The sequence below is a fragment of the Nomia melanderi genome, chromosome 5 (genome assembly GCF_051020985.1).
Source record: "Nomia melanderi isolate GNS246 chromosome 5, iyNomMela1, whole genome shotgun sequence".
Taxonomy (NCBI): domain Eukaryota; kingdom Metazoa; phylum Arthropoda; class Insecta; order Hymenoptera; family Halictidae; genus Nomia; species Nomia melanderi.
In genome coordinates, this window is record NC_135003.1 from 14,846,817 (window position 1) to 14,873,008 (window position 26,192).

Here is a 26,192-nt window from a genome sequence, read left to right on the forward strand (position 1 = left end):
GATTACAATGGCCGTTAAACGGTCCAGGCCGGTCGGTTTTCCGCGCGGAAGATGCGAGGACGTTGATAAGCGGCGGGATAGATCCCGCCGTTTGATAGATGGCCCGTCGGCCGCGGACGGCCGGTGTCGCGCGCGGCTTTTAATATGCCGGTAAATTGGCCGCGGGAACGGAACGGAATCAATAATAATAGAATTAGCGTTATCGGGATCGGCCATTTGTACGTCATCCCCCGGTCGTTGTTACGATATCGGCGCGTATTCATGGCCGTGCCCGTCGGATGTTATTCTTAATAATGCACGGGAGATAACGATAGCGGCCGAGACCGAGAGAGCTGGCCCGTGGCTAGCCGTGCTCCATGGAACCACGGTCCCTCTCGCCGCTCGATCGTTAAATAATAATGAACTCGTCGTTTTTGTTCCGCCGACACCACCTCGGCCGCACGGGGAAGCGACCAAGAATTTGCAAGTCAAACTTCGGCCCGTGGTTCTCCTCGGGTAATAAATTAATGGGTCGATAAATTACAGTTTGATTCACGGACAAATTTATCGTCCGGCCGTGATAGGTGTATCGGCGCCAGCCCCATCACGCGAGCAGCCCTCGCGACCCTTATTTGCACGGAAATACGAAGTCCTCGTAGCTACCTTCCTCGCCGGGGAAGTAGATTAATACTCTTAGCCTCTCGTTTACGAGAAGAATGTAGGAAATATTCTTCGGTATAAGTAGCCTCTCTCGGTCTAGGGGAACCTTAGGACACAGCAGATCGGAACTGACCTACGGCACACGTGTTTATGGCCACTCTCTCGCTCGGCTATGGGCGAAACGTAGCCTAGGCATTGTTGCACCGCGAATCGCGCTCGGAAATTCGTTGGATATTTTTCTTTCCTTGAACGCAAACGTTGATCCGGGTTAATTATAGCGTTACGTTGATGATAAATCCTCTTTTTCCCCCCCTCGAGCTGGATTAGTGCAGTTATCGGCGAGCTTCATTACAGAATTCCAGCGCGACTGTCGGGTTTGTTATCGGCGTAATTTCTAGTCGGCCGGTTAATCGTACCGGTTTAATTAATTTCGCCCTGTCGTTAATCAACTGAAAAACTTACGGTCTGAAACGAACACGGGCGGCGGGCCGTGTGGGAGGGGGGCGGGGGGAGGACGAAGTTTCGCCGATAATCCGTTCTAAAGTTAATAAGCCCGACATTAATTCCGCGCGTCGCCAGGGCTTGATAGATAACGCGCTGTTCCGCGCCCATTGGCGGAACCGTTTGCGGACCCGTTTATTTGCTACGATTCGTTGTAAACATCCGTCGCGCGCGCGCCACCAACGATCATTCGAAAATAAACGGCCCGCGTGGCACGCTGGCTCGTAAAGTATCCGGCCATCTTAGCGAGGACTCCATTGCTACGCGGAATCGGAATACGAAATGCACGAAACACGCTCGGTCCCGATCTTCCTAGTAACATCAGCGTTCGCCGGTTGGCCAGCGTCGCGTAGATCGTCGCGACGCGAAATGTCCCTAGATTCTGGTGACAACACGCGGGAATCGACAACGGTGACCACCGAAATCGTCGCTTTTCGAATTGCTCGTGCAATCGGAAGGATTTTCCTAACGTAATGGGAGCTGAAAGGTCGAAGTTTTCACTGCGATTGCTCTCTAACCTTCTCCGGTATCGTAGATTCAACGAAATTCGTTCAACGTGCCAGAAGGAGAATAAATGTTTTTTTTTTTAGTAAAAGTCGCGAGATAAATTTGGCTGATACGGCGGTTAAAGTGTTGAAGCAATATCGAGGGACGTTATACGGTTGAAAGGAAGGCGTTGCTGTCGCGTGCACTATGGAATTCAGTTTGAAATTCTTCCGGCAAGCTCGGAAGAAATACGCGAGGCAGTGCGCGAGTTTTAGTAATTTCGCGTGGCGTGCGGGTTTCGGTGAAAGAAAAACGGGAATAATAAATGTAATTATTCTGAACGTGCCGATCGACGGAAGATGCTATCGGGGACAGAGCGAGCTACTAAATATTCATTTAATATGAGCCTCGTATTAGCGTTTACTTTCCCGGAATAGAATACCTCGGGAAATCTCCATAACATTTAAGATGGACAAGTTATTTTCACGAGTAACCAGATTGAGCGCCGTTGGATCGCGTGGTTGGGCCGCAACGGTGTAATCTGTAAGCAAAACGAAACGGATTCGCGGCTGGGGCATCGGCGGAGTTGCATTAAACAAATTGAGATTGATGGAAATTTCGTGACGCGTCTATCAACCGATAGTTTTTTTGTGTTCGCCTCTGCTCTTTTTTTTCAACGCGGTAGCGCACCGATATCAGTATGATTTATGTCCCGGAGGGCACGATGATTAAAGCGCCGTCCATATTTCGTCTTTTTGTCATCGCATATTACGGATTTTATGCTGTTCTAATGTGTTAATACGCAAAAAACTGCCGGAGTCGATACTTCGGCGGAATTTATTGCAGATTTTGTTTAATCTTTTATGTTAGCCGGCCATTTTACCGGGGAAATGAATATTTATTGAATTTTCATTCTTATAAAGCAGTCAGCTTAATGGGAGTTTGAATAAACATTCGCAATACATTAAAATCGTTCATAAATTTTCATTTGCAAAGAACTTTCTTCTTGTTAACGCTCGTTGGAATCTAACGTTTAGCCTAGCCGGCAAGTTTATCCGTCACGTCGCGTTAAAAATTAACTGAATTTCCTGGGAATCTTAACGCGTCGCCTGCCGCATCGGCTACCAATTTACACAGTTTCACGCGAAACGGAAACTTTCTTCTTTTACCAACTCGCTGGCCACCGGCTTAGCTGGCATAAATTTTCGACGGAGTTAAAATCATTTTCCGTATGACTTCAGATTGTTTGAATTAAAATTAATTGCTATCTTTTGATCGTTCCTGTATGAAATTTGTATTTCTTAAACACTATCGGTCATGCTACGCATGCAGGGGCAATACATCATTCGAGCTGAAAGTAAAGATTACCGTACAGTGTGGAACAAAGTATGGAAACAAGGTTTCCAGAGCTCGCGGAATCAAGAGTCACGTTTGTTCAGGGAATGCATATACATTTACGAGCTATTTAACTATGCAGACACGAATGGAAACAGTATCACCGCATTTCAAACAATAAACCCCGCAAGGATCTACTGTCTAACTGTAATGAACTCTAGCCGCGAGCTCCATTTCACGGGAGAAAGGATTCCAGTCCTGTCGAGATCTTCTTCGGCCGATAACGCACAAAAAATATTGGTATCTCTGTACGCGGGCGAACAATTAACTCCATTCCCGAAGGTGGCACCACTGTAGCATATCTAATGCAGCGATCAAAATGTAAAGAGAATAAGACACTATCTTTCCCTCGTCTAGACATTGATCCGGCAGCAAACGCGTCACTTATCCGGGATCTTGTTGACAAGCGGCACCGCGATAAATTTTCACCTGGCGGCGTACGCTTTCCGCGTTCAGGAAATCAACTTTCCCAACAGTTGTCTGAACATCAACCCAGCGAGCGTGTTAACGCATGAAGGATGGATGAAAACTGCAGACCCCGAAAGGGAATCTCGCGATCCTAGGAGCTAACATTGCATTTAGATCTACACTAATCTACAATATCGCCTTAGAATCCACGGTATCGCCTTGGGACGTAGAAACACAGCTTTAGAAGCAACCATAGCGCCTTGGGACCTAGAAATATCATCTCGGAAGCTACCATATCCCCTCGGGACCTACAGTATTGTCTCAGGACCTAGAAACATCGCTTTAGAAGCTACCATATCGCCTTGGGACCCACAGTACTGCTTTAGGACCTACAAACACTGCTTTAGAAGCTATCTCAGGTCCAACGTTACCTTACATCCTATAGTATCCTCCTAGGACAAACAGTATCGAGGACTACAACACCAGCTAGAATTAGGAATCGCAATGAAAAATTAGAATTCACTGTAGGAGCTACAGTTTCCATCTGGAGTGTGTTAATTCGCTCGAAAGGATCTCGTCGACAAGCGGTCGGTACACGGGGGCGATCTCCGATCGGAATGCTCGGTCGGACCTCCATTTTGAATTCGCGGGGAACAATAGCTCGCGCGTCGGCGGAGCGTGCTCTCGCGATAGGAGGCCTGGAAACGTTCGCGTCGCTCGTTTCAGACGACCAGCTATTTCTCCGTGTTTCGCATAATGCATTCCGCGTATACACGGCTCGTACACGTCCCGGCCCCGTAGCTTTGTCCGTCCGGCGCGTATTAGCGCGGACAAAGTGCCGACGGTGTTCAAGCGCGTGTAGAACCGCGCGAAAAGAGAAACAACCACCGTCGCCACCCTCGCGGGCTTCGTATTTTTAAGACGACCGCCATTGTTTCCGCGCGCGTAAACTCCGCGACGCTCGCCGGGCCTTCGGCCTCCGCCGCGACGGGAATTTAATGAAAAGGTGCGCTCGCTCAAGGCCTCGGGGACATGCGCGAAAATAAACTTCACGAAAATAATTGGCGAACAAGCAGGACGCGGGACGGGGGCACCTGAGGATTTTCGCGGCGGGTATTTTTATTGGGGACATGAATTTTGAACGGGCTCGAGGTTCGTCTCGGAGCCGGCGCCGGTGGGGACGCGACTTAAGGGGCGACGCCACGTAGAGACGTCTTAACACTAGAACCAGTCAAAATGACTGATCTTTTTATTTCGCAATTATTAATATCTTAAAAGCGTTCAATAATTGAAATGATCTTGAAAATAAATAGTTTCATTTGAATACTATGAGTGTCTAAGAAAACTGACAATAATCTGTTGCTACAATTTTTATAAGGATTACATATTAATCGTATTAAATGCTCGGTAGTTCTAGTGTTAAGTATAGGTAAACTTTGGGAATCTTTTTGCTAATCATTAATGACGTTCGCTACCAGCGTCACATATTTGTGACGGTCGTAATTCTATATTTTATATAATGAGAATGAAATGAATTCTATAGGTATTGTTATTAGAAATTATAAACTACGATAGTATATTTCGGAACTCAATGATTCGTTTCTGTTTCATTTTTCTAATGTTTTTTTTAGATCTATTGGATATTAACGCTAGTAGCGAACGTGTTAAATGGAAACTTCTGAATTTTTGGGGGCATATAATTGTAAGCTGCTTTATATTTATGATTTGTATAGGTCAAGATGTTGCAGAATGGCACTGTTATTCGCTAGGGACTCGTTTTCGTGAAGCATCCATTGTTGGCCGACTCGGTTGCAAGCAACTGAAACATCTGGAGGCAATAATTTTTGAGGATTTATACAGAGAAATATATTATCTAAAATGTAGCCTTCGGATTTTCGATATTTTCAACATTGTGGAAATGTCGAGCATTTGAAGTTGCAGAATCCTGTTCTTACCCAAAAATATTGACTCCAAATGTTCGTAAAAAATGTAATAATTGAGATACCGAGAAATCCGTACGCTTTTGGCTTAGAAGAAATAAATATAAAGGTCACAGTTATACATCCAGAAAAAATCAGTTTCCACTCGGTAGATATTAATAAAAAAATTAGTAAAGTTTAGCTATATTAAAGACGTCTCTAGGTGGTGACGCCTATTAAGGTTGTTCACATTGAGAGGGACTTCGAGAAACTTTGTATGTCTTCCTCAGGAAGTCGGCGATAATATTTGAAACATTTTGGAGCGAGTTTTGTATTTATCCTCGATTGGACATTCTTCTGGGATTTTTATTGACGTTCCTGAATAGCGAAGTGAAATGTCGAGTTGACGAGAAGGTAACATTGGCGGTTGATTGAGCTATTTCGAGATAATCCTTAATTAATGACGAATTAGCGAGCCAGAAGTTCCCAAGAGAATGAATCACGTGCTCGGAGAGCGATGACCATTATATAATTGATTCAACGAAACAATAACACCATTGTAGATTCGTTTGGTTATGCATTCGGGAAGAGCTTAATGAATTGACCGAGCGCGTTAATGCAAATTGAACGAGCCAAATGATGATTTATAGGGGCAGGCGTCGAGCATAAGTTCCTTCCTCCCTTTAAAAGTTCCGCCGCGTAACAATCTTTTTCCCTAATGCAATGGAAATGTTTATTAAATTCTTACGCGACTCGCAAGTGCCATAAAAGTGGAATCCGCGGTTTGTTAACAAAGAAAAAACAGAATCCGGTATTTTCGCTGGAATGGAGTCAGTCAACCAAGGATTCCTCGCTGGCAAGACCGCGGGAATTCCGAAAGTTTCCCCGGCAAAAAATTAAGTAGAACAAACGCATCGCGGAGAAATAAGTCGGAAGTGTGAAATGCGGTTTTCCCGGCGAGCAGCTTCTTTTCCGGGCGAATGGAGCCTGGGAACGCGAGCGGCCGATGTGTGCATGCACTCGTGCATATCTTGACGCATTTCTGTTCGCCGCCCCCGGCCCGCGCCCCCGGGTTTTCGTATACACATCGACAGCGACGTAATTCGATTTCTATCGGGCCGGCTATCTTAATTAACTCTCATTCCATATAGTGTTGTTACAATATAACGATATATTTCTTAATCGTCGATTTTCAATCCCATGAATTATTCATGCCGGGATTACTCGATCGGGAAAAGTTTATTCCGAACGATAATCGAAGTTTGTCGCGCTTAATTCGAAAGGGTTCGAGGAACCTTGTAGCCACTGCAGCTCGACCGTTTAAAATATTCCCGATTCCTCAAACCGCGCCTGAAACGCTCCAATGAAAGCAGCACGCGTGCAATTTAATCTTCAAATTCGAGCCTCGACAGCCTCGAAGCGCCCCGAAACGATCTCAAATTATCTCAATCTCTAATGAACCCGTAAAACAGCCACAATCTATTCGCAAGCGAATAGTCGCTTTAATTCTCGGCAACAAGAAGCATCGAGCGACGCGACTCGACGGTTGAAATTTTCTGACGACTCCGACCACTGCGCATCCGGTGCAACCGGTCCCATCGACTCGCCGACAGATCCGCAATCAGTTATTCGAGACCGAGGGACGCTCCGTGCCAATAACGCGAGCGAAGTTTTCACCGGACAATAGGAAGAGTCTAGTCGGTCATAACGCTAATGGATCGCCGGTGACTTCCCGCAGCCGGCCGCCAATAATTCGCTGGAACTGCAACAATCTCATCGGGCCGGTCTTTTGACGAGACGCGTAACGAGACCGGCCGCCTTAAAATATCGCGTTTGCACTCGGCGCTCGCTCCTCGCGAATTAACGTCCCAGGCCGATTTCGAGTTACACCCTTGCCTCCATTTACACGACACTTCTTTCACTTCTCTCCTCCGACATTCCATTTTTCTTATTTCCTTCTCAACGCGTTGAATGCAAATCGAGTTACTATAATTCACGCAATTAAACGATAATCGAAAACATTTCTACATTACAAATAATGCTACCTAATGCGGTGACATTCAGCTAACCTAATCAATACAATTCAATCAAATGATTCAATATTATATTCTTCCATTTTATATACTCTGCTCCATGAACTGCATTCAACGTGTTGAGCTGCACGATATAAACGCGTATTTCGTAAACTAGCAGCAGCTTTTCACCGTTTTCTTCGCTTTCCTAGCGACAGGCTCCATTCACGCGATTTCCATTCGGAACGGACGCTCCGCGCAAACGGAGGGTTGGGTGGACGTCGAAAATTTTTATCTTGGGCCCGAGGGACTCGCGCGCGGATCGAATATATTGCGATGAAGCCGTAATCGTCCGGTATGCAAATTATTTTCCGAAGAGCGTCCCGCGCTCAACACCTCGCCGTAATGTCCCAGCAATGTATCTATTCGCCGGGGCTTTCGCAATTTCCGCCCGTACTTGTTTTTTCCCCTCCGCCTTCCCTTTCTTTTTCCCGCGGACCCGCGGACGATCCGAGTTAGATCCACGGATGGACGATGCGTTCTAGCGATCCGACGTTCACCGTAAATCACGGTCTAAGCACCTTGTCCCGCGGCGCGCGATTCAGCCTGCGTTTCCCGGCCGCTCCGTCGTCCATCTTCTTGCACGGCACTCGGGAAAAACGCCTCGCCCGCGGCTAACGGTGCACCGGGAGGATGGTAGGAGGAAAGAATTTAACGGGTCGATGACGTTTTGTTGTTGCGGCCGCGGTGCCTGCTATTATTCGAGCCTGTGGGGCGACGCGATAAGTCACGACGATTTTCGAGTGACAAAGTGACTTCTTAAGGCTCGGTTTACGCTTAAACATCGGGGCGAAATATTGGAACCGTCGCGACGCGGCTCGGAATACGCTCCGACTGATGTATTGTCTGCTCTTACATGTTGCGTCCCTGTGTTGCGTTCATTCGGAAATTATTCGGGTAACAGAAGTTGTTTGATATCGAGAACCGCGGGCTATTCTAGAGAATCCGAAACCGTCCGTTGAATTTCGGCGGTTGCGAAATTTATGTTACCTTATTTTCGTGTGCAGCGCGAGTCGTGGCTCTAACGCCATTTTTATGCGCGAGTACATTGTCAGTCTTACACTATACAGTCACAGTTGAGTATATACCTCGTAAACATAACATTCCTGATATGAACCGCTATAAATGTATACGGTCCTAGATACGAATAGTTGGAATCACTGAATGGAATAAATAGACGGCTCGGGTAAAGAGTGAGAGCCCACTTTCGCGGGAATTCAATTTTAGAATGGAGTATTTTGGGGTTCAATTCTGTTTTATTCCCGTCCCGTTTACGTAACGGCGTGGCATAAAAAATTTCGTACTGCCCGGGAATCAAATTGTGCATGCGCGTTTCTACAGCGGAATCGACGGTCCTGAATTGTTCGCGTATAATGGAAGCATTTATTAAACGCTATCCACGACACAATAACATTCTTTCGTTACGAACCGTAACTAGCGTTGTTACTTAACCATCTGCCCCGCTGGAATGCCGACGAAACGATCGCGCCGCGGTAAACGCGAAAAAATGCACACTTTGTAACCAATAAGTCCGCGCGGATAGAAAATCGAAATGACGTAGGTTTCCGGCTAGAGAACGGATCGCAATATAATTCGCGACTAATAAGAATCTTTAATTATCGCTATAAATTGTTGGCGAACGCGTGCTTCCCCGGTAATTTACTCCCGGGTATCGGCGCGGCGCTGCTCCTTTTTTCCCCGCGGCGACGCTGCCGCCTTATCGGGCAACGTTCGCGAGAAGTGTCTATTCGCGATTCAATAAAGTCCTTATCTGGTTTACGAGTGCGTAAGAATAACTTTACGAGCCGCGAACGAAGGGAAGAGGGCCGCGCGCACTCCGCGTCGCGGTAGTCGCGACGCACGGTGTGTTGTAACCGCGGCAGATTTATTGGGATAAACGCGGCGCGTATAGTCGGATAACGTCCGCGATCGGCCAATATAGTCGGATAACGTCGTTAATTGGAACTCGCCACGGAGCGGAGCGTACGCATGCACGGATCGCGGATTCTGTTGCGAGCGCACCTCTTGGCCTCGAAACTTTCGAAACGCGCTCGGTTTCCTCGTGGCCGCCTTTTCCGCTAAACGCTTTGGGCAACGTGCCTAGAGCCTATAGAAACCTTCACCCTCGAGCGGGGAGTTCTCAAGAAAGCCGGCGGAACGTCTCAAATTAGGCAACTTCTGGAAAAGGGACTAACACAGACGTAAGAGAAAAATCTCGTGTCGTTTGCGATAAAGTTTTCAATTCATAAAGCGAATCGCCCGACGACGTCGAAACAATGCAAAACAATACTCAAAATTCCGATTATTTCCGACCGAGAACAATAAACCAAACAGCCATGTTGCCAGACGGCTGCGCCGTGCGTTGAAGCGTCGACCGTCAGCTCGACATTCAAATTACAAACAAGATAACTGTGTTCTTATTCGCTTCGGCGCTTACATCAATTCCGTAGCGCGACGACGCGATAGAGGCGGTTGGTTCAATAAAGAAACTAAGGAAGAACCAGGGCGAAGGGGCGGCAGAGTAAACACGAACGACGAGTTAAATCGTCCTGCCCGGTTAACAGGTTAATGCGCGGCTGAACGACGACGGTTTTTCGGGAGCGGCATGAACTGACCGTTCGTCGCCGCAAAGATCGACGCCGCGCTCGCCTACTCGCCCGCCCGAGCGCGCGAGCGCGCCGGTCTAATCCAGCGACGTTTCTGTTTAATCGAGGGAAGACTACGGCGGCGGGGGCGGGGGAGGGATTAAGCCCGTTACGCTCGAACGTTCACGATCCGTTCGTCTAATCCCCGTTTCTAGGCAGCGGAGGGCGAGGGAGGGGGAGAAGTTACACGGCGAGAGAGCTTTGCGTGTCGAGCTGCCGCGAATTTCCTACTTTCTAATTGCGTACCCGCTGGAATAAGTTTCGCGTTGCACACGCTTGCCTCTGTCTCTCATTCCTGCTGCACGCCGCCGTCTCCTCCTCCTCCTTCTCCTCCTCCGCCTCTTCCTCCACCTCTTCCTCCTCCGCCGTCTCCGTCCCTGCAACGTCTATTTTTCTTTCTGTCCGCTTGCCGCTGTACGTTCTCCGAGCGCCATTGTTCGTGTCCTCGGCGGTTTATCCTTGCCGGTGCATGCGGTTCACGGGCGGGGTTAAAGAGCTCGATAATACGTATTCGTTATTCGGATCGATCTCGACCACGAATTACTCCGTCTAATCATGATTCTTTCTGTTTTCTGCTTGCAGATTGGATGAGCCCCTTCGACAGAGTCGTGTGCGGTGAGTATCATCTTATTGACGCCTAGCGGCGGTCGTTTCTGGTTGAGCTTTAGTTGATTCGAAGCGATGCGTCGATGTTGGAGACGAGGTAATCTATTTTTCTCACAAGTGGTTTATGTACGAATCGAAGTGGTTGTTCGGAGGAGGGGGGTGGGGGGCTGCGTTTGGGAGCGTCGACGCCATTTTGACGGTATGTCAGGATGAGTACGGATGTCGCTGGGAAATTATTGGGAATTTGTTTTGATCGCGACGGAATAACAATCTCGCGCGTTGTTACAGAAATAAGACACCGCGATACGCACAGCGTTGAATTTGAAAACAGGCGGCCTGGAAAAAATACCGACGAAATCTCGTTAGAAAGCAATTCCATATAAATTGGCGTCCGAACTGCGTCTCTCGCGTGTCCTAGATCGCGAACGCCGCGTTCGGCGCGTTCGGAAAATAATCAAACTAATCCACGGGCCGCTGTCCGAGTTTTGCAAGCGAAAGGCTCGCGGCGTGCCTCGGCGAGCGTCGCGGGCGCAGCATAAAGGATCTGACAATTGTCACAACAGCCGCGGAGCGAAAGAAAGCCCCCCGAGGTGACAGGACAATAGCACGTGGCTTAAGAGCGAAAGACTACGGCTCGGTGCGATTTACAATTCTAATCCAGTTCCATAATTTACCCGTGCACTCCCGGGGAACTTGAAATGAGTCAGTGGCCGCGGTGGGGAGGGTCGAGTGGCCTTGAAAGTGTGAAAAACTTGGCTTATCCGCGACGCGTATAGTCGGGCTCGCGCGTAAATCTCGGCGGAGGATCGCCGGCTGGAAAGTGGTCAGGGAGGTAAAACGGGTCTCGGATGCACGCGGGGACGAATCTGTTCCCAAGCGTGCTGCCGCCACATATGGCAGCCATATTTCCGAGCGTAAGAGCCGCTTTCATTCACGGGCCGTTATCATGCGAGGCCGGTCGCCGCTTTTTCGTGGCTCCCATTACAACCGACGCTCGAATTTCCGTCGGCCCGGCCGAACTGGTAACGCTCCTTTCGCTGCGCTCACAACGAAAATATCTCTGCGCACCGCTGATAACGCGGCGCCATCGCTCAACGCGGGATCTAGCCGAGCAAGATGGCGGCGGGCGATCGGTCTCACCACTTCCATCGGCAAAAACTGGTAAATCGTCGGACTGCCCGCGGTCCGAGGTCGTGAACGCCGCTTTATTATTATTATTACACCGTCTTTATTACACAATGCGGTATTATTCATTACCTTTACTGCCCGAAGAAATTCAGCAGCTCGAATTACCCGGCATCTCGAACTTATAATAAAAATTAAAAACCAGTTTCGCCGATAGCCTGCTCCATTTTCTCCGCGCGAACGTCCAACCGCGTAACAACGGGGACAATAAGCGAATCCTCTTACCCTGAAAACACGAATGATCTCTAAACCCAACTGAAACCTGACTGAAAAGTTGAACCTTCAGAATCATGGATCTATTCCAAATTCTCAAGCTCCATACGTCATCCGAACAGACAGTACAGCGAAAGCTTCACGATCAAAAATAAAAGTACCGGTTCGAAAGAAGGGGTCCACGGATTCGCCCGTAAAAGCGGGGGCGCCGTTCGCCGATAAAAGCCGCGCAGCGTTCGTGCGCCGTTAAATCCTCCTTACAATTCCGTCAGGACGGTACAGCCGCGAAATAAGTAGCTTTAAAGCCTAATTCGCGCGTCTATTCCGGTCCGGCTTGCCGTGGGCCTCTCCTCCGTCGATGACTCCCGGCGGCTCTCGCTTTTATAAGATGGCGTCGTTCGCGGGGTTCATTGCGGCGTAAAAAAGGTGGTGTCCTCGCGGCCCGGCCCGAAACTGTGTCAAGAAAAGTCAAGGGCGCCGCGGCTCGTCCGGTCGTTCACTCCCGATTCCGCTCCGCGTTCGCGAGTGCACGCGCGGGTGGCGAGCGGCGGGCAGCACGTGCCACCCGTGTGCGTAAGTGCGCCGCATCCCGCACCCCCCGCCCCCCCGTTCATTTATGTCGGTTGCGCATGCAACAGGGGACATGTATACGGCCCCGGGTACACCTGTCGTCGCCGTGATAGCGTTCGCCCGCAAATTACACCCGTGACTATCTTTTATACGGCCTATTAGCCCGGTCGCGGCGACGCGCGATGACGTAGCGAACGCCCGATTAGGCGAAATTAAAACCTCGGCCGGGCCGGCCGGTTATCGCGATGGTTTGTTTACACCCGGCCGGATCGTAATTTCAAATAGAGGCGCCGCCCGATTACGCCGCGGGAAGTCGCGCGATGGGAACGCTCTCGCTCGCCGCTGCCGTGGACCGGTGCATAATCGGCATTCTGTCAGGCGCTGATTGGACTCCGATGAACATACCCATGGAACGACTTGTTCGGCGAGGAAGAAGCTTGTTGGATCCATTGAACTTGAGCTTGACGCGTTCTTAACGTGGAATTGGGGATCGGGGCGATTCTGTGGACGTTTCTTGAAGAATTGGGAGATGATATGCCCATGGAACGACTTGTTCGGCGAGAAAGAAGCTTGTTGGATCCATTGAACTTGAGCTTGACACGTTCTTAACGTGGGATTGGGGATCGACGCGATTCTGTGGACGTTTCTTGAAGCTTGGGAGGACGTTTGGTTAATTAAGGATATAATTGGTACATTGATCATCTTTCTTCCTTACGTTTCTTCCGTCTGAGCCGCTTCCTTATTGGAGCGACGGTCCTTAATTCGGTTGATCAATTGCTCTTCCGGAGGATGACGGATTGTACCGATAGGGTGTTATAGGTTAGCTTCTTGCTGGTGGCTTCTTGATCTGATATCTATTAGAAAATTACAGTCACGAGATATACTTCATCGCCGAGACGAAGCGTCGTCTAATGTTTTACTTATCCCAGCGATAAGTAGAACTCCCGCAATTTCATCCCTTATTCCGGGAGCAGCTTCCGTATCCCCCGTAGAACAGAAGCTGCAGTGCCGTGAAACATTCTCGAATTTGAACAACTTCCCGGCGCAATTCGGGGCAACAAGCCATCCTCCATTAGCCTTTAATCTCGCCGGGCAAGTCGTTGGTAAACAACCGCTCAAATTCGGGCGGAGCCGGGCCGGGACAGATATCACGGGCAGACCCGGCGGTGTTTTCGAAACACGACGGTGCGAGGCGGATTCTGGTTGCCGTTGTCGGATAGGTAATCTACGTATGTACGTCTACGTCGGCCGCGTGACGTTCGCCCGGGTACATGCGCGCGAGAAGATGGCGGCGGGGTGGGGACGTGACGTTAATGCATTCAGAGGTCGGGGCTGCGTCAGCCGAAATACCTGTGGGAATGTGTCGCGAGTAGACCTCCAGGATCTTTGACTAATTGTAGTTGAAGTTATGTACGCGAATCAACGTTTAGACTCCGTCTACGCGCGATGCATAATGCATGACGCCAACGGCTGTATTTCTTTTCCCTCGATCGGTTTTGCATCGATAATGCCGGCCCGGGAAGTCGCCAATTTGTCAACATCGGGACGTATTGCTGATACTATCTTGACAATTAGTATTATCTGGACAAATAAATATTTCGAGCTTCGTCCGCTTTTTAACCTGCTCGAACGATGCTGATAAGTAGCTTTATCGGTTTCTTGCTCGGTTCGACTGGATTCGCTGATGTATTCAGTAACACGTGTAACGAATGTACGCTTGTTAACGTTACAGTTTTTATTCCAGATAAGGGTAACGAGTATCTGATTAAATTGAGGCGCAAACGAAATTTAAAACGGTATCATAGAGCGAACACTTTTTACACGTCACTTGCATATTTACTTTAATATCTATCTGCGGCTGTATTTACTTCATTTTAGTGTCGCACTCGAGCAGAACGGATTGCTAGGCTAACAAATTGTCTATCGACGGCAATGTTGCTTCCCCTAATTTCTACAGTGCAACGCAAGAAGGGTAGACGAGGATTTCTCTGAGAAGTTTTCAGACATCATATCGGCGGGGTAGATGAAAAAATTGATGTTTGAAATTCCGCGGCACTACGTCGCGTTCGCTATAAAGTAATGCAAGAATAGCACTTTGAATTCAACTCAAGCGCGTCATTCTTTCTCTTCCACTCGTTGCAATATCCGTCGCCGTGTCTATGGACGTAATCTATCGCCGCTACGTGAACGTACTACGCCGTCGAGGTTAGGATCGGGATTGGCGACTGGGTGGCTTCGGGGAGTTCCGCACCGATCGAACCAGCGTTCCTTCCTCCCCCGCTCCCCCCCGACATCCGAGATTCCGCCGGGAACGAAAATTATATACATTTTTCGCGCGCGATCCCTCGATATGAATTACATCGAAAGCGCCGGCATTTCCGGCAGCCTCCGCGCCGTCGTGGGAACCCGGGAAGGGATACTCCGCGGTAATAAATGGAGAGGCAAAAAATATTTAATTACCGTTCGATGAATATTGATAGGATTTCAGTTATAAGACACAGTGAGATGAGTGGAATGTACAGGCACTCGATGTGGCAGCTGGCTACACCGACACGTCTGGAAGTTGCATTACGTGGGCAGGCTCGATTGAATTGAATAGGATTCTACCATCGCGCGGACTTTTCGCGCAATTTATCTAAATCCGTTTGAAGGTAAAATCTGATTTTTTTTTTCTTCGCCTCCGCCGAGGTATCCGATGGACAGACCGGACTAGTTGTTGTTCGATGTATAATTCAACAGCGAGCTAATTGCGGGAACAAGTTATTTCCTTATTTTTTGTCGTTTGTTTTGCCATTATTCTACAGAGAAACAGAGCCGATGGTCGAGACAGGGAACAAATCGCAATGGCTGCGAAGACGGTTTCTTATAAACCGAACAATGACAAGAATAATACACGTTTCCACGACGAGTGAACTCGATCGGTAAACAGGATACCGGAACGAACGTCAGCAGCGGACGCGTACATAGTACGTTCCCATCCGTCAACGCGCAATGCGGTAAAACGTACGACGACTGGCGCACCGGCGTAAAATTCGGAAAGAAACGCATCCATTTTATAACACAGAATTAAACCGGGAGATACGTGTATCTAATCTGTCGCAGTCGGTATGCGAACGTAGCGCATTTTGAGGTCAGGGATCGGCGGCCTGCTGATGGCTCCGCCGGATATTATTCCGCGGGACCGTTTCTCTGCGGTTAGTCGCGTTGCGGCTCCGTTTGGACCCCGACCAAATTTTCTAGCAACCGAACTTATATTTTGTATTAAACGCGAGGCCGCGCGCTGCACAGGGGCAATTAGGTTACTCGGGGGGATGCCATTGTTACGCGAACGAATTACATTTTTCCTGGTCGAGAATACCTTCCTCGATTGCCAAGTGTGTACCTACCACTTGTACATTCAAACGTTTAACGGTAGAACTAGGAAAAATTAGCGAAAACTCCGTTACATTCTCTTAATTGATGTCTATCCGGAATCTCGTAATTTCGGTTTCTGAAGAACTATTCTACGAGCTCACGCGATCTTTTCCGCGAAGGGGTTGCAAAGAAGTTGGAACAGAGTCAGGGGATGATAGGCTCATTCCGATGCGACGTCGGATTTGACTTAACACTAAACTCCCCGTGAGCATGAAAGAAATCGGGTTACATGATTCAGTCCGCGTCATTACTGCGTTCCACCCCCGAATGTTGGTCAGTCTCACGGCACGGGAGGAAGAGAGAGAAAGTTCAGTGGCCGGCGAACAGTCTAGCCGGGTTTTGTGTACGCCAGGCTATCGCGGAGATAATGTATAATTTATAAACAGTTCGATCTGGCCGGCGACAGTGAGCGCGCCAGCGAGCATTCTTGTTGGCTTACTCAGGACTCCGTTCCACGGACCGTTCCGTCCTCCTCCACCCTTTGATTAACCCCCGCCGGCTCGCTGTTGTCGTTCCTGGAATCGTTTACCTTCTGTGACTGCGCGGAAAGAAACGGTAATGGTCGAATCTTCCAAATTGCAGCCTGAAATTCGTTCTTTTTACCTTATCGCCGAGGCATTGGCCAAGTGCAAACGGCGGAACTTCACCGGGAAGGGGACGACGGGTAGGGCGGGGGATCGGAGAAATCGCTGGAACGTGAATTGCGGTTGCCAGCCGTGCAATTATATCTATTTTACGTGACGACTGTTTACTGTTCGGCCGCGCTATGGCGTACAAAATGGTGGACGCCGGGACACGTCCGGGATAAGTCAATAATCGTTTATCAGTGCGATGCATTAGACATCTAGAAACAAGATTAGATACACAAACCCAAAGAGTATCAGAATCTACAAACACTTTCTTCATACAGAAACTAACCCTTCGAATCGTTAATTTTATGCAAAGATCTCTAGCTTCCGTATCGTAACAATTCAACAGCTAATCTTCACAAACGGTTACAATAAATTCATCGGATCCCTAATTCGCACAGATTACAACCGCAGCGAAGGTATCCAAATCCGCTTAAGCCGTAGAAACAATTAAAAGAAGCCTCAATAAACGATCGTCGCGAATACGATCGACGATCGCAGCCACGGGTAGGGGTTGTAACGCCGGGCAACGCGATCCTCGCCACCCCGTGCCGCGATAATGCGGGGTGCCGCGCCTGTTTAATCTATCTCTGGTCCCGTGAACGTTCTGCATTTTGATGTTAGGGCTGAGTAGCCTGCGGACGCCTAGTTGGATTTCGGTGTGTACACGGGGGCTAGCAGGAGATAATGTATAATTTATAATCAGACCGTTCCTCCGGCAACGGTGCGCCGCGTTGCACGGACTGAATCTTCCGCCCCAAAAGCCCGCCAACCCCTCATTAGCATTCGATGATGGCTGCCGCGTCCTGCAGCGTCCGTATTATCCCATTTCATCGTTCCGAGCCTCCCCTACCTGGTGTGTCCCGCTCGTTTCCGCGCCGGTCGCACCGTGCGCCCACCCTCCATCGCCGCCCTCGCTCTCCTCGCCCCCTATTTTACACCTATTCCGTCTCCAACCCCCGCGGCCGCCATTCCGCTCCCCTCCGGGCAGGTATCCGAGACATCTACACGGGTGGAAGAGTGTCGAGTCGTTCGATATTTCGGCTAACTGAATTTCCTTCCCCCGATGAGATCGGCTGTCCCACGAGCTCCCTGAAATTTCGGGAAGGGGATCGCGTCCGGGGGCTGTTATCCGAGCGACAACCGGACGTTCCGTTATCCTACGTAGACACGAACGCTTTCCTAGCCTCGTCTTCACCCTTTTATCTTCGCCATCCCGGAGAACATCGAGTGGCGCAGTCGGGGAAGGAAGTTCCTTCGGCGCTAAGCAGCTTGCAGTTCGTTAACCGAAGTCTGGAAATGGCAATGGCACTTACGTCATCGATTCATATCGCATCGATCGATTCTTCTCGGCTTTGTTTCTAATATTCCTTTGAGATCGACTAACATTTAAACGTAACTATATATTGACATCTTTCTTTGTCCTGGTCTGTTCGTGTCGCGTTCATTGGTAGATATCGACTGAAACGTCCTCAGTTACTAATGCTGCATCCGTTGTAACGAGACTCGTAGTAAGCAGGTGTTCGTTCACAGTGACAAGACAAAGGTCGTTCAGGACTGTTCCAGGGGGTTAAATCTCGCAAGACGACCACGTGGCCAAGGTCGGCTCCAGGGCATTCCCGTCGGAGACCGCGCCGGGGCAGGTCAGAATCGTGTTGTCACCGAGATTATTGGAACTGCAGTTTTATGGGCCTTAAAAGCAGTTTAATTGCTGTTATATAAGTGTGTTTATGCGACGCCCGGGTTTGGCCTCCGCCTGCGCCACCCCGAAACGTTTATTTTATGGTCATACGGCGAGCGTGGCGGTACCCCGTTTTGTCGCGTGCCGAACCCATCATACCAGTCAAATCCTCGGGACGGGCCCGCCGGCTCTTCTCGGTTATTCTAAATGTCGCCGTACGTTCACGCAACTTTCCCTTCGAACGGGGAAAAGGGGGAAAAACAGAAGAAGAAGAAGAAGAAGAAGAAGAAGAAGAAGAAGAAGAAGAAGAAGAAGAAGGAGAAGAAGCAGGAACAACTGTGTCCAACCGGGATCATCTCGCGCTCTCTTCTCCGACCACCGATCCAGGGGAATGTTATTTTCGGTTTGCTCGGGACTCGTTCGCTTGCAGCACGGTTTTCCCTTTTAGGCCGTGACCACAGTGCAGAGGGACGAGGATAGCCGTGAGAGCGTGGCGGCAGAGTCGAACTAATGTATTCCAATGCAAGTTTTTCTAATGGAGCTGCGAAGTATGTGGGCAGTGTAGATAACCGTGCAACTGGGAACTAAAATGTTTCTGCTAATGGCAATCAGAACGATTACGATCGTTTAACTCGCAATGTACAGCTGTTGCTAGCTTTCAATGTTTCCATGATCCTTTGAAGTATCCTGAAAGGGGTCTTCTAATGAGACTTCAGTTACTAACATCACAACCGATCGCTACTTTGCGCTTCGCTATAATCTCGTATCGAAGCTTGATTCAGTTTTCTATCAAACCTGCCTCCTATCATTTCCACCATTTTCTTCCGTATTCAAGAATGCATCCTTTACGTCCAATGACATCGATAAGACATAACATAAAGACCTCAGTCGTTACCCACGGTCTTACTCTCAATTATACCCCGTTAACGGCCGACGATACTGTTTCCCCGCGTCGCGTGGTCGGCGGTTTTATAAATTTCGAGACGATAACGGAACCGGTATCGTCCGCGCCGGTATCGACCGGCCCGTTTCGCCGCGAGCCGCCATCGAAACGGAGCTCGCCGGGAAAGCGTTTCGCGACGTGACTCCCGCGGACCGTTTCGGCGTTGCCCGTTCGCGATATGTTTACTCCGAGCGATTTCCTGGGCCGGGAATCCGGCGGATCGGTCACGCCACGCGGCGACACGCTCCCGTACGCGGGATGATGATGATGATATGCAAACGGGCCTGTCGCGTGCTCCGTTACACGCCGTTACTGATTTCAGGAACGGCCATCGCCGCGGAGGGAAACCGTCTACGGGGATCGATCGCGTTCAGGTTTACGGACCGCGATACACGGCTGTAACGAGATTACGGAAGAGCTTTTCTTCATTCAGATTATGGATTACATTGTTCCATCGATCTCCCGCTCCGGGGTTTCACCGCGGCGATTTCTCTGTTGGCGTTAAATTAACGCGCCCGTAAAAAGTGTGTAAATAACGGGGAGATGAATATTTAAATTCGAGAAGTGTTTTCCTTTTGCCGGGCATTAAACAGTCAAATGTTCGCGTATCGGGGTATAAGGTTGTTCGATGAGATTAACGCGAGCTCGACACGCGAGCGGGAATATGGATTGTTTGGAATTAACTTAATAACGATGATTTGCGAGCTGTGCTCGTTGTATCAACGGCTCGCCGATGTTTATGCATTTACAGCGCTCGCGGTTAATTTAGAGTTTAGATAGCCGTGTATGTAGGTATTTAGTTCAGTGAAATTTACGAACGCGCCGCAATCGTTGACGAGCCAAGGGATTTTTCCTCGATTCTAGTTTCTGCTCGTGAAAATTTGTTTTCGACCATCGACGCAATGGCAATAATTCAGACAATGGTCTGAAATTATCGGCGATAGAGTTCGACCGTTGCCTCGGTAATTGTTTAATTGTTACACCGCGAACAACCGTCGGATTTGTTCACGTCACAGTAAAACGCGGTATAATTCGCGTTTTACGTTCGTGACTGCTTTATTTTTTCGAGTGAGTGCTGCACTTGCCGTAAACGCCGATAAAGAAATGCATTTGCATATGGAAATATTACGGGAACGGTCCCGATACCGCATTTAGTAAATGGTAAATAATCCATTAACGAATTTGCATTTTAGGTCGACAGAAATTTCGCGTTGATGATCCTCGCGCGCGATTCCTTACAGTTTACTCGGATATTTGCGGCGGGCATTGATGACTCAATATCCAGAATCATGCCACCGCATAAAACGTTTTATGAATAATGCACGGTGGCCGCGAGAACTTGACATTACTGTAGACACTCTTCCGCTAATACCCCTTAATAGTCTATAAGAATTAAGTAATTTTTTGTATCGTTTTCAGCTGTGAAAATACTGGATAGCTAACTGATTTATCAATGACGCCAGGAACACCAAAAACTGATGCAATCTCACACAACTAACAAACAACAGCAAAACCTATTAAAGCGTAGAATTAAATAAACACTAATCCACTAACATCTTTATATGCTACCCAAATAATTGCTAAAAATTATGAATCACTTGAAACAATAACCTATCTGTATTTCAATTATTCCATCCTGTATACAAAGAATAAAAACGTTTCCTCCACGTAATAAATTCGAAAATTCCACTCAACATCGACGAGCACAAGATTCGTTTTCAAATCGCCGATCGTTACCACAAAATTCCATCCAAAAACAAGCTCAATCGAATCGCAGAGCACTTCCATCCAAAGTAAGCAACCGAAATCCTCGTTCGGTTAGTTGCACGACGACCGGCTGCATTTCACTTATTAGGGGCGCGGAATTTCACCGGAACCGTTCGTGGCCGCGCAAGGTCGCTTTCCTCCAGCCCTTTTTACGGTTTCACCTCTATCCATGGGATCGGTTTTTTCCTGCTCAGCCGCCAACCCGACGCAGAACTTTCACCGCACCCTTTTGTGAGACAGTCGCTCGCGCGCGGCCTCTGTATTCCACCTTTTTTTCTCCTTTCCGCTCCCCGGTCGTCCCTTAAGAAGCAATAAAATTTCACCCTATCCGATGGCTGGAAGGAAAGCCAGCCAAAAAGTCGATGCCTCCGGCAGCGTTCGTAAATCATCGACGTTTCTCCGGACCGGTGAAAGCGAAGCCTTTGACGTTCTATCCTATCTGCCCCGGAGATCGATCACGCGACAAGACAATCCGAGAATTACCTGCTCGCCGGCTTTTTACCGTGGCTCTCCCGGGAACAGTCGAACTTCGATTAGATAAACATTAATGGAGGCTCGTTGCGATCGGTTTACGACCGTGAGCAAGATTCGGGAGTCATGCCGGTGGGTCTGGAATGCGAACGCTGACGCGAGTCTAGCTGCTGGATTATCGGGCCCTAATTAGCCGTATCGGTCAACGGATTAAAATGATTCCTCGGAGTTACTGTTATTGATTCAGGAAACACTTATTGACACATTACGCTCGGAGAAGAGATACCCTGCGTCTCGCGAGCAGCTTCGTAGAATGTATAATTAATACACATGTCGAGGATACAACTGATTTCCGGTGGTTCCTCTAGATGTTTCTTTGGACGATTTCAGAGCATCGCCAGAAAGTTCTGATCGTAGTGACATAATTGAACATTGTTTGCTATTTTCCGTTAGACTTCCTGGTTGTCTCAAAATCGTTAATCATCGTCGAAGTCTGATCCCAACGTGAGTTTGCAATTACTCACCTTACACCCGAAGGCTGATGTCATCTCCGCGTTTCTATCTGGCTCGTAAATGGCAGAGAAGAAATGAGTAACAGCGTCGCGAATAATGGAGAACAATCTTCCTAGTTTATCGTACATTAATTTCAGTCCTAATGACACCTTATTCCCAATGCTGAACTTTATTGGGCCATTATCGCCAATACCCATCCGACAGACGCAAAGCCGAAAAGTTACAAGCAGCCACCCTCAACGTGCAACAGTGTTGCAAGTCGCCGCGGACTGCACGCGCGCAACCGCCTCCAACGAGACCCAGCCGGCCCGTAGGAATAAATTCCGTGGATCGTTGAAACAAAGCTAATTCGTTCTCCAGGAACGGGATTGCATTATCCGGCGGTTCGGGGGCCGAGCGACGCGGGGACGGACGAGGAAGGGAAAGGGTGGCATGAGAAAACGCGCGAGCCGCGCGCAATAGACTGTCCCACGGACGAGTAACGCGCGAGGAGGCGCGCACGAGCGTTCTAATTTATAAACTTGTTCACCGAACAGATTACCAAGGGGAGCCGGCAGCGCCGCTTGTGTCGCGGCTGATCGTATATTCGCCGGTGCCATTTGCGCAACACGGGGGAGGCTACGAAAGGGGAAAAAAGGGAAAGATCGAGCCGCATGTGAGCAACGCTCGCAGATAGAGCGAGAGAAAGAGAGAGAGAGAGAAAGAGTGAGAGAGAGAACTATGGACTCGTTGCGTGTATCCCGTTCCACCAGTGGTGTACCGATAATTATCAGCGGCGCGGGTGAACGGGGCGGCAGAGCGGCAGGATTTATCGTAATTATGCCGGTGGCGCTATCTGTTTCTCGATACCCGGTGGCGTCCGCCATTTTTACCAGGCCGCGGCTTCCCCAGCGGCGGCCGACGCAGAACATGAACATGTATACTGTAACGAGCTGACGATTAATTGGAACGGTTTCGAACTGTATTTACAACGAGAGCTTTCGAATTAAGTCTCAAATTTCTAGACGAGGGTTATATTGATGATGTTAGTAGCTTTAGAGTTTTGAAAGTCTGTTTCGAGGAATTAAATAAGCAAGTTACGCGAATGTTTGAAGACTGTTAGGATTGCTGTGATTAGTGTTATTAAGAGTATTAACTCACCTGTCGACGTATTCTAGAAGCTTAGGCTTGTAGGTTACTAAGACGATCGGACGGAATTGAAATAAACGGAACATCGAATAATTTTCACTTTAAAGTAGATATGAAAACAGAGTCCACAAGGTTAATCAGAAACTAGAGGAGGCTGCAGAATTTAATATCGTAAGAGAGCGGTGGTAGGGGTGGTTCGGTGAATACAGGGAAGCCTAAGGCACGCGAGAACCGCGGTACGGAGATGGCCAGGTCCGCCATCGCTACTCGGCCCGACCTTTCGCGATTTCGGCCACGAAAGGGAACGTTTCCCCGGCTGAATTATTCCGTGGGATTCGGCTCTCGGCGCTCGATACAGCCGCGGGTCGGTGCGGGACCGGGCCGAGAGGAGTAAATATCCCTCTCGTAGTTGGGAAGCGTTCGCGCGCGCTCGCGAGATTGCAAAAGGCTGAGCCATTGTACAATGGGCGCGCAGTTCGGGTAAAATAGTGCGCTCGGTGCGCCCGTTCGGCCGGCTCTACCCGGCTGCTAACAGGATTTCGTTGAAATACGATTATGCCCCGGGGCGAACGAGGATTGAGATAGCGGGAACGAGCGTTCTAATGAAAACTTAGGTTTAGAGGTCGGGATCCTCGCGGCGACTTGCATACCAATGGCCCCCCGGGCTGGAAATTCACCAGGCCGCGCCGCTCGAATTACCAGAAAAATAATCGGGACCGACAATTTAGTAGACCGCCAGGCCACTACCCTATCTCTCTTTCCGCTGGTAATTGCGGCCGTTTCGCGTCGCGAGAAAGCCTCAATTAAGAGCCGAACCGACGGCGGTCCGATACACGCGCGAGAGCGCCCAATTCACCTTTAATACGCGATTTATTTCGCTAATTACTTTCTTACGGTCGTGGCTCTAATCCCCTGCGGAATAATTGTAACGGTAATGAGGCTTATTTTGAAGCATCGAGGGTACGAGATTATAGTTAAGCCGAACGTTTAGCTTCGGATTAGAAAGCGATGGGTCGGAATCGACTTTTCACGCAGTTTGTAACAGATTAACGCCAGGTTTTACTTTATTCACCGGTTCACCGTTTTACAGAGTATACCCGTTACGAAGGAACGCACTCGTCGTCGCTTATTTATCGAGACATTTTAGGTAACTGCCCGAGCTCGCAAAGGCTAATCGGTTGAACTAATTATATTCCTATAGAGAAGATGGGAAGAAGGATTTTCATCAACGGATCAACATCTTCCATACTATTCGTAGATGTATCAATCTACGATCTCTCATTTCGACGATAATGAAACTCACTCGAACAATTTCCTCCGAGAGTTTCCACGCCGTTCCGAAGGGATGTTGTCCGATGACGCCCGGCTGCCAGTCTGCTCCGTAATTCCTCGGGATACCCGGTCGCTAATTCGGGAAAACTTGTCTCCGCCGAGCCGGATACATGTACAAAAGGAAATTCTCGCCTTTTCGAGTGTACGCCGGGTCTTACTCGAAACTCTCCCTCTTCCGCCGGCGGGGCCGGCCCCCCAGGCCGTCCGCGATTAGCTAAAAGTTCCTCTCTAACAAACATCTCGTTCAGAGTTTTCGAGTCGGATATCCTATTCTTCCGAGTCGCTGCTAGTCGAGTTCGCGTCGAACTTGTCTTCATCTCTATGCCGAAAGTTTCAACTTTAGCGCGGTGTTTAAGAGAAAAATTGCTTTCTCCCGACCGAAACTTGGTAACGTCCCGACCGTTCCGCGTTCGCGCTCGAACGGCGCGACGCCGCTGGCGAGCTAGGTGCGCGCGGGGGTGTGGACGGGCAAAGTTTCTTGATTCAAAATGGAGACGGGGAGGACCTTTTACATTTTATTCCGCCCGTAGCCGAAACGGCGAGGAGAGTTCGCCGGTTGCTACCTCGGCCCTCGAATTCTGTTCCCCCACTCCTCTCCGTCTGCCTTCGCCGGCGGTAATCGTCTCTATGCGTCTCGTCGCAGTTAGAAAAACGTTCCGGCGGAACGATAAAATTCGCCACGTAAGTTTTTTTTACGTGTCACGCGGCCGCCGCTGCACCGATCCTCTCTCCGTCCCGCGATCACGGGCGGGCGAACTTCGAAAAATCAGGCGTCGGCGAAGAAGGGTTCCGCCCGACAGATATGGAGGCGCGTGACGGTCGTTAAAACTTGGAGAATGTCACTTGACAGATATAACACGGGCAGAGTGTTATTTTCACGGTCGATAAAGTTTTACGGCAAGGATAGAACGATCCGGTGAAATATGTGACGAATAAGGATGTGCGAAGATCGTTAAATATCTGTGGAATTCTTGCGCGTTCCTCGCCGATTCCGACCGATCATCGGAACCGATCGTCGATTAAAATTAAGTGCCGCTTAATTAGACACGGCCGAACAAACGGCGGCGCCGGCCTCGTTACTTCTTTTGCATTTTTACGGGCGCCTCGGATTGAAAATTCTTGTCCAAACGAAAGTATCGATATTGTGAATAATGGACCGGCTCCTCCTTTTTTAGTCCGACATCGTTTACGCCTGATCGGGTAATCGAAAGATCGGACTCCCAACCGACACACCGTGTAGATTCGAAATATTTACCGACTTCCTGTAGATTCAATTAACAGAAAGTACCATACAATTACAATGTATCCACCATTCCCGTATAACCCGCATCTCGTTTCAATCGTCTCGACAACTCAACATCAAAGTTCACAAGATTCGAACGTCCCAAAGACTCCTGCCGCAGCTTCACCTAGCCGACTCTCGCCCCGCTTCTCACCCGAATCATCTCACGAAGGCAAGTCCTTTCACCCCGAATTTCCCTCGGAAACCCGATGCCCAATTGTCCCAAGCGGAGCAATTAAACACCGCCGTCGCGGGCTGACCGTTCGCCAGCCTCCGCATAAACAATCCGGCCAAAGGTTAACGAAGGCCGGCCGGTTAATGGACGGGCGAAATGGAGAGAGAAGACAATTCCCGCGAGCGATAGCAACGTTCTCGGTAGGAGGAACTCGGTCG

The 26,192-nt window shown here is 49.1% G+C and overlaps 1 protein-coding gene across 2 annotated transcripts in view; it reads left to right on the plus strand.

Annotated features, from left to right (window-relative positions):
- Positions 1-26,192, plus strand: part of LOC116435040 (homeobox protein abdominal-A homolog) — a 360,685-nt gene that overhangs the window by 302,059 nt on the left and 32,434 nt on the right. For both annotated transcript variants that reach the window (XM_076367577.1, XM_076367578.1), the window contains exon 5: positions 10,648-10,680. In XM_076367577.1, the coding sequence (XP_076223692.1) occupies positions 10,648-10,680 (33 nt within the window). The remainder of the gene's footprint in view (positions 1-10,647; positions 10,681-26,192) is intronic.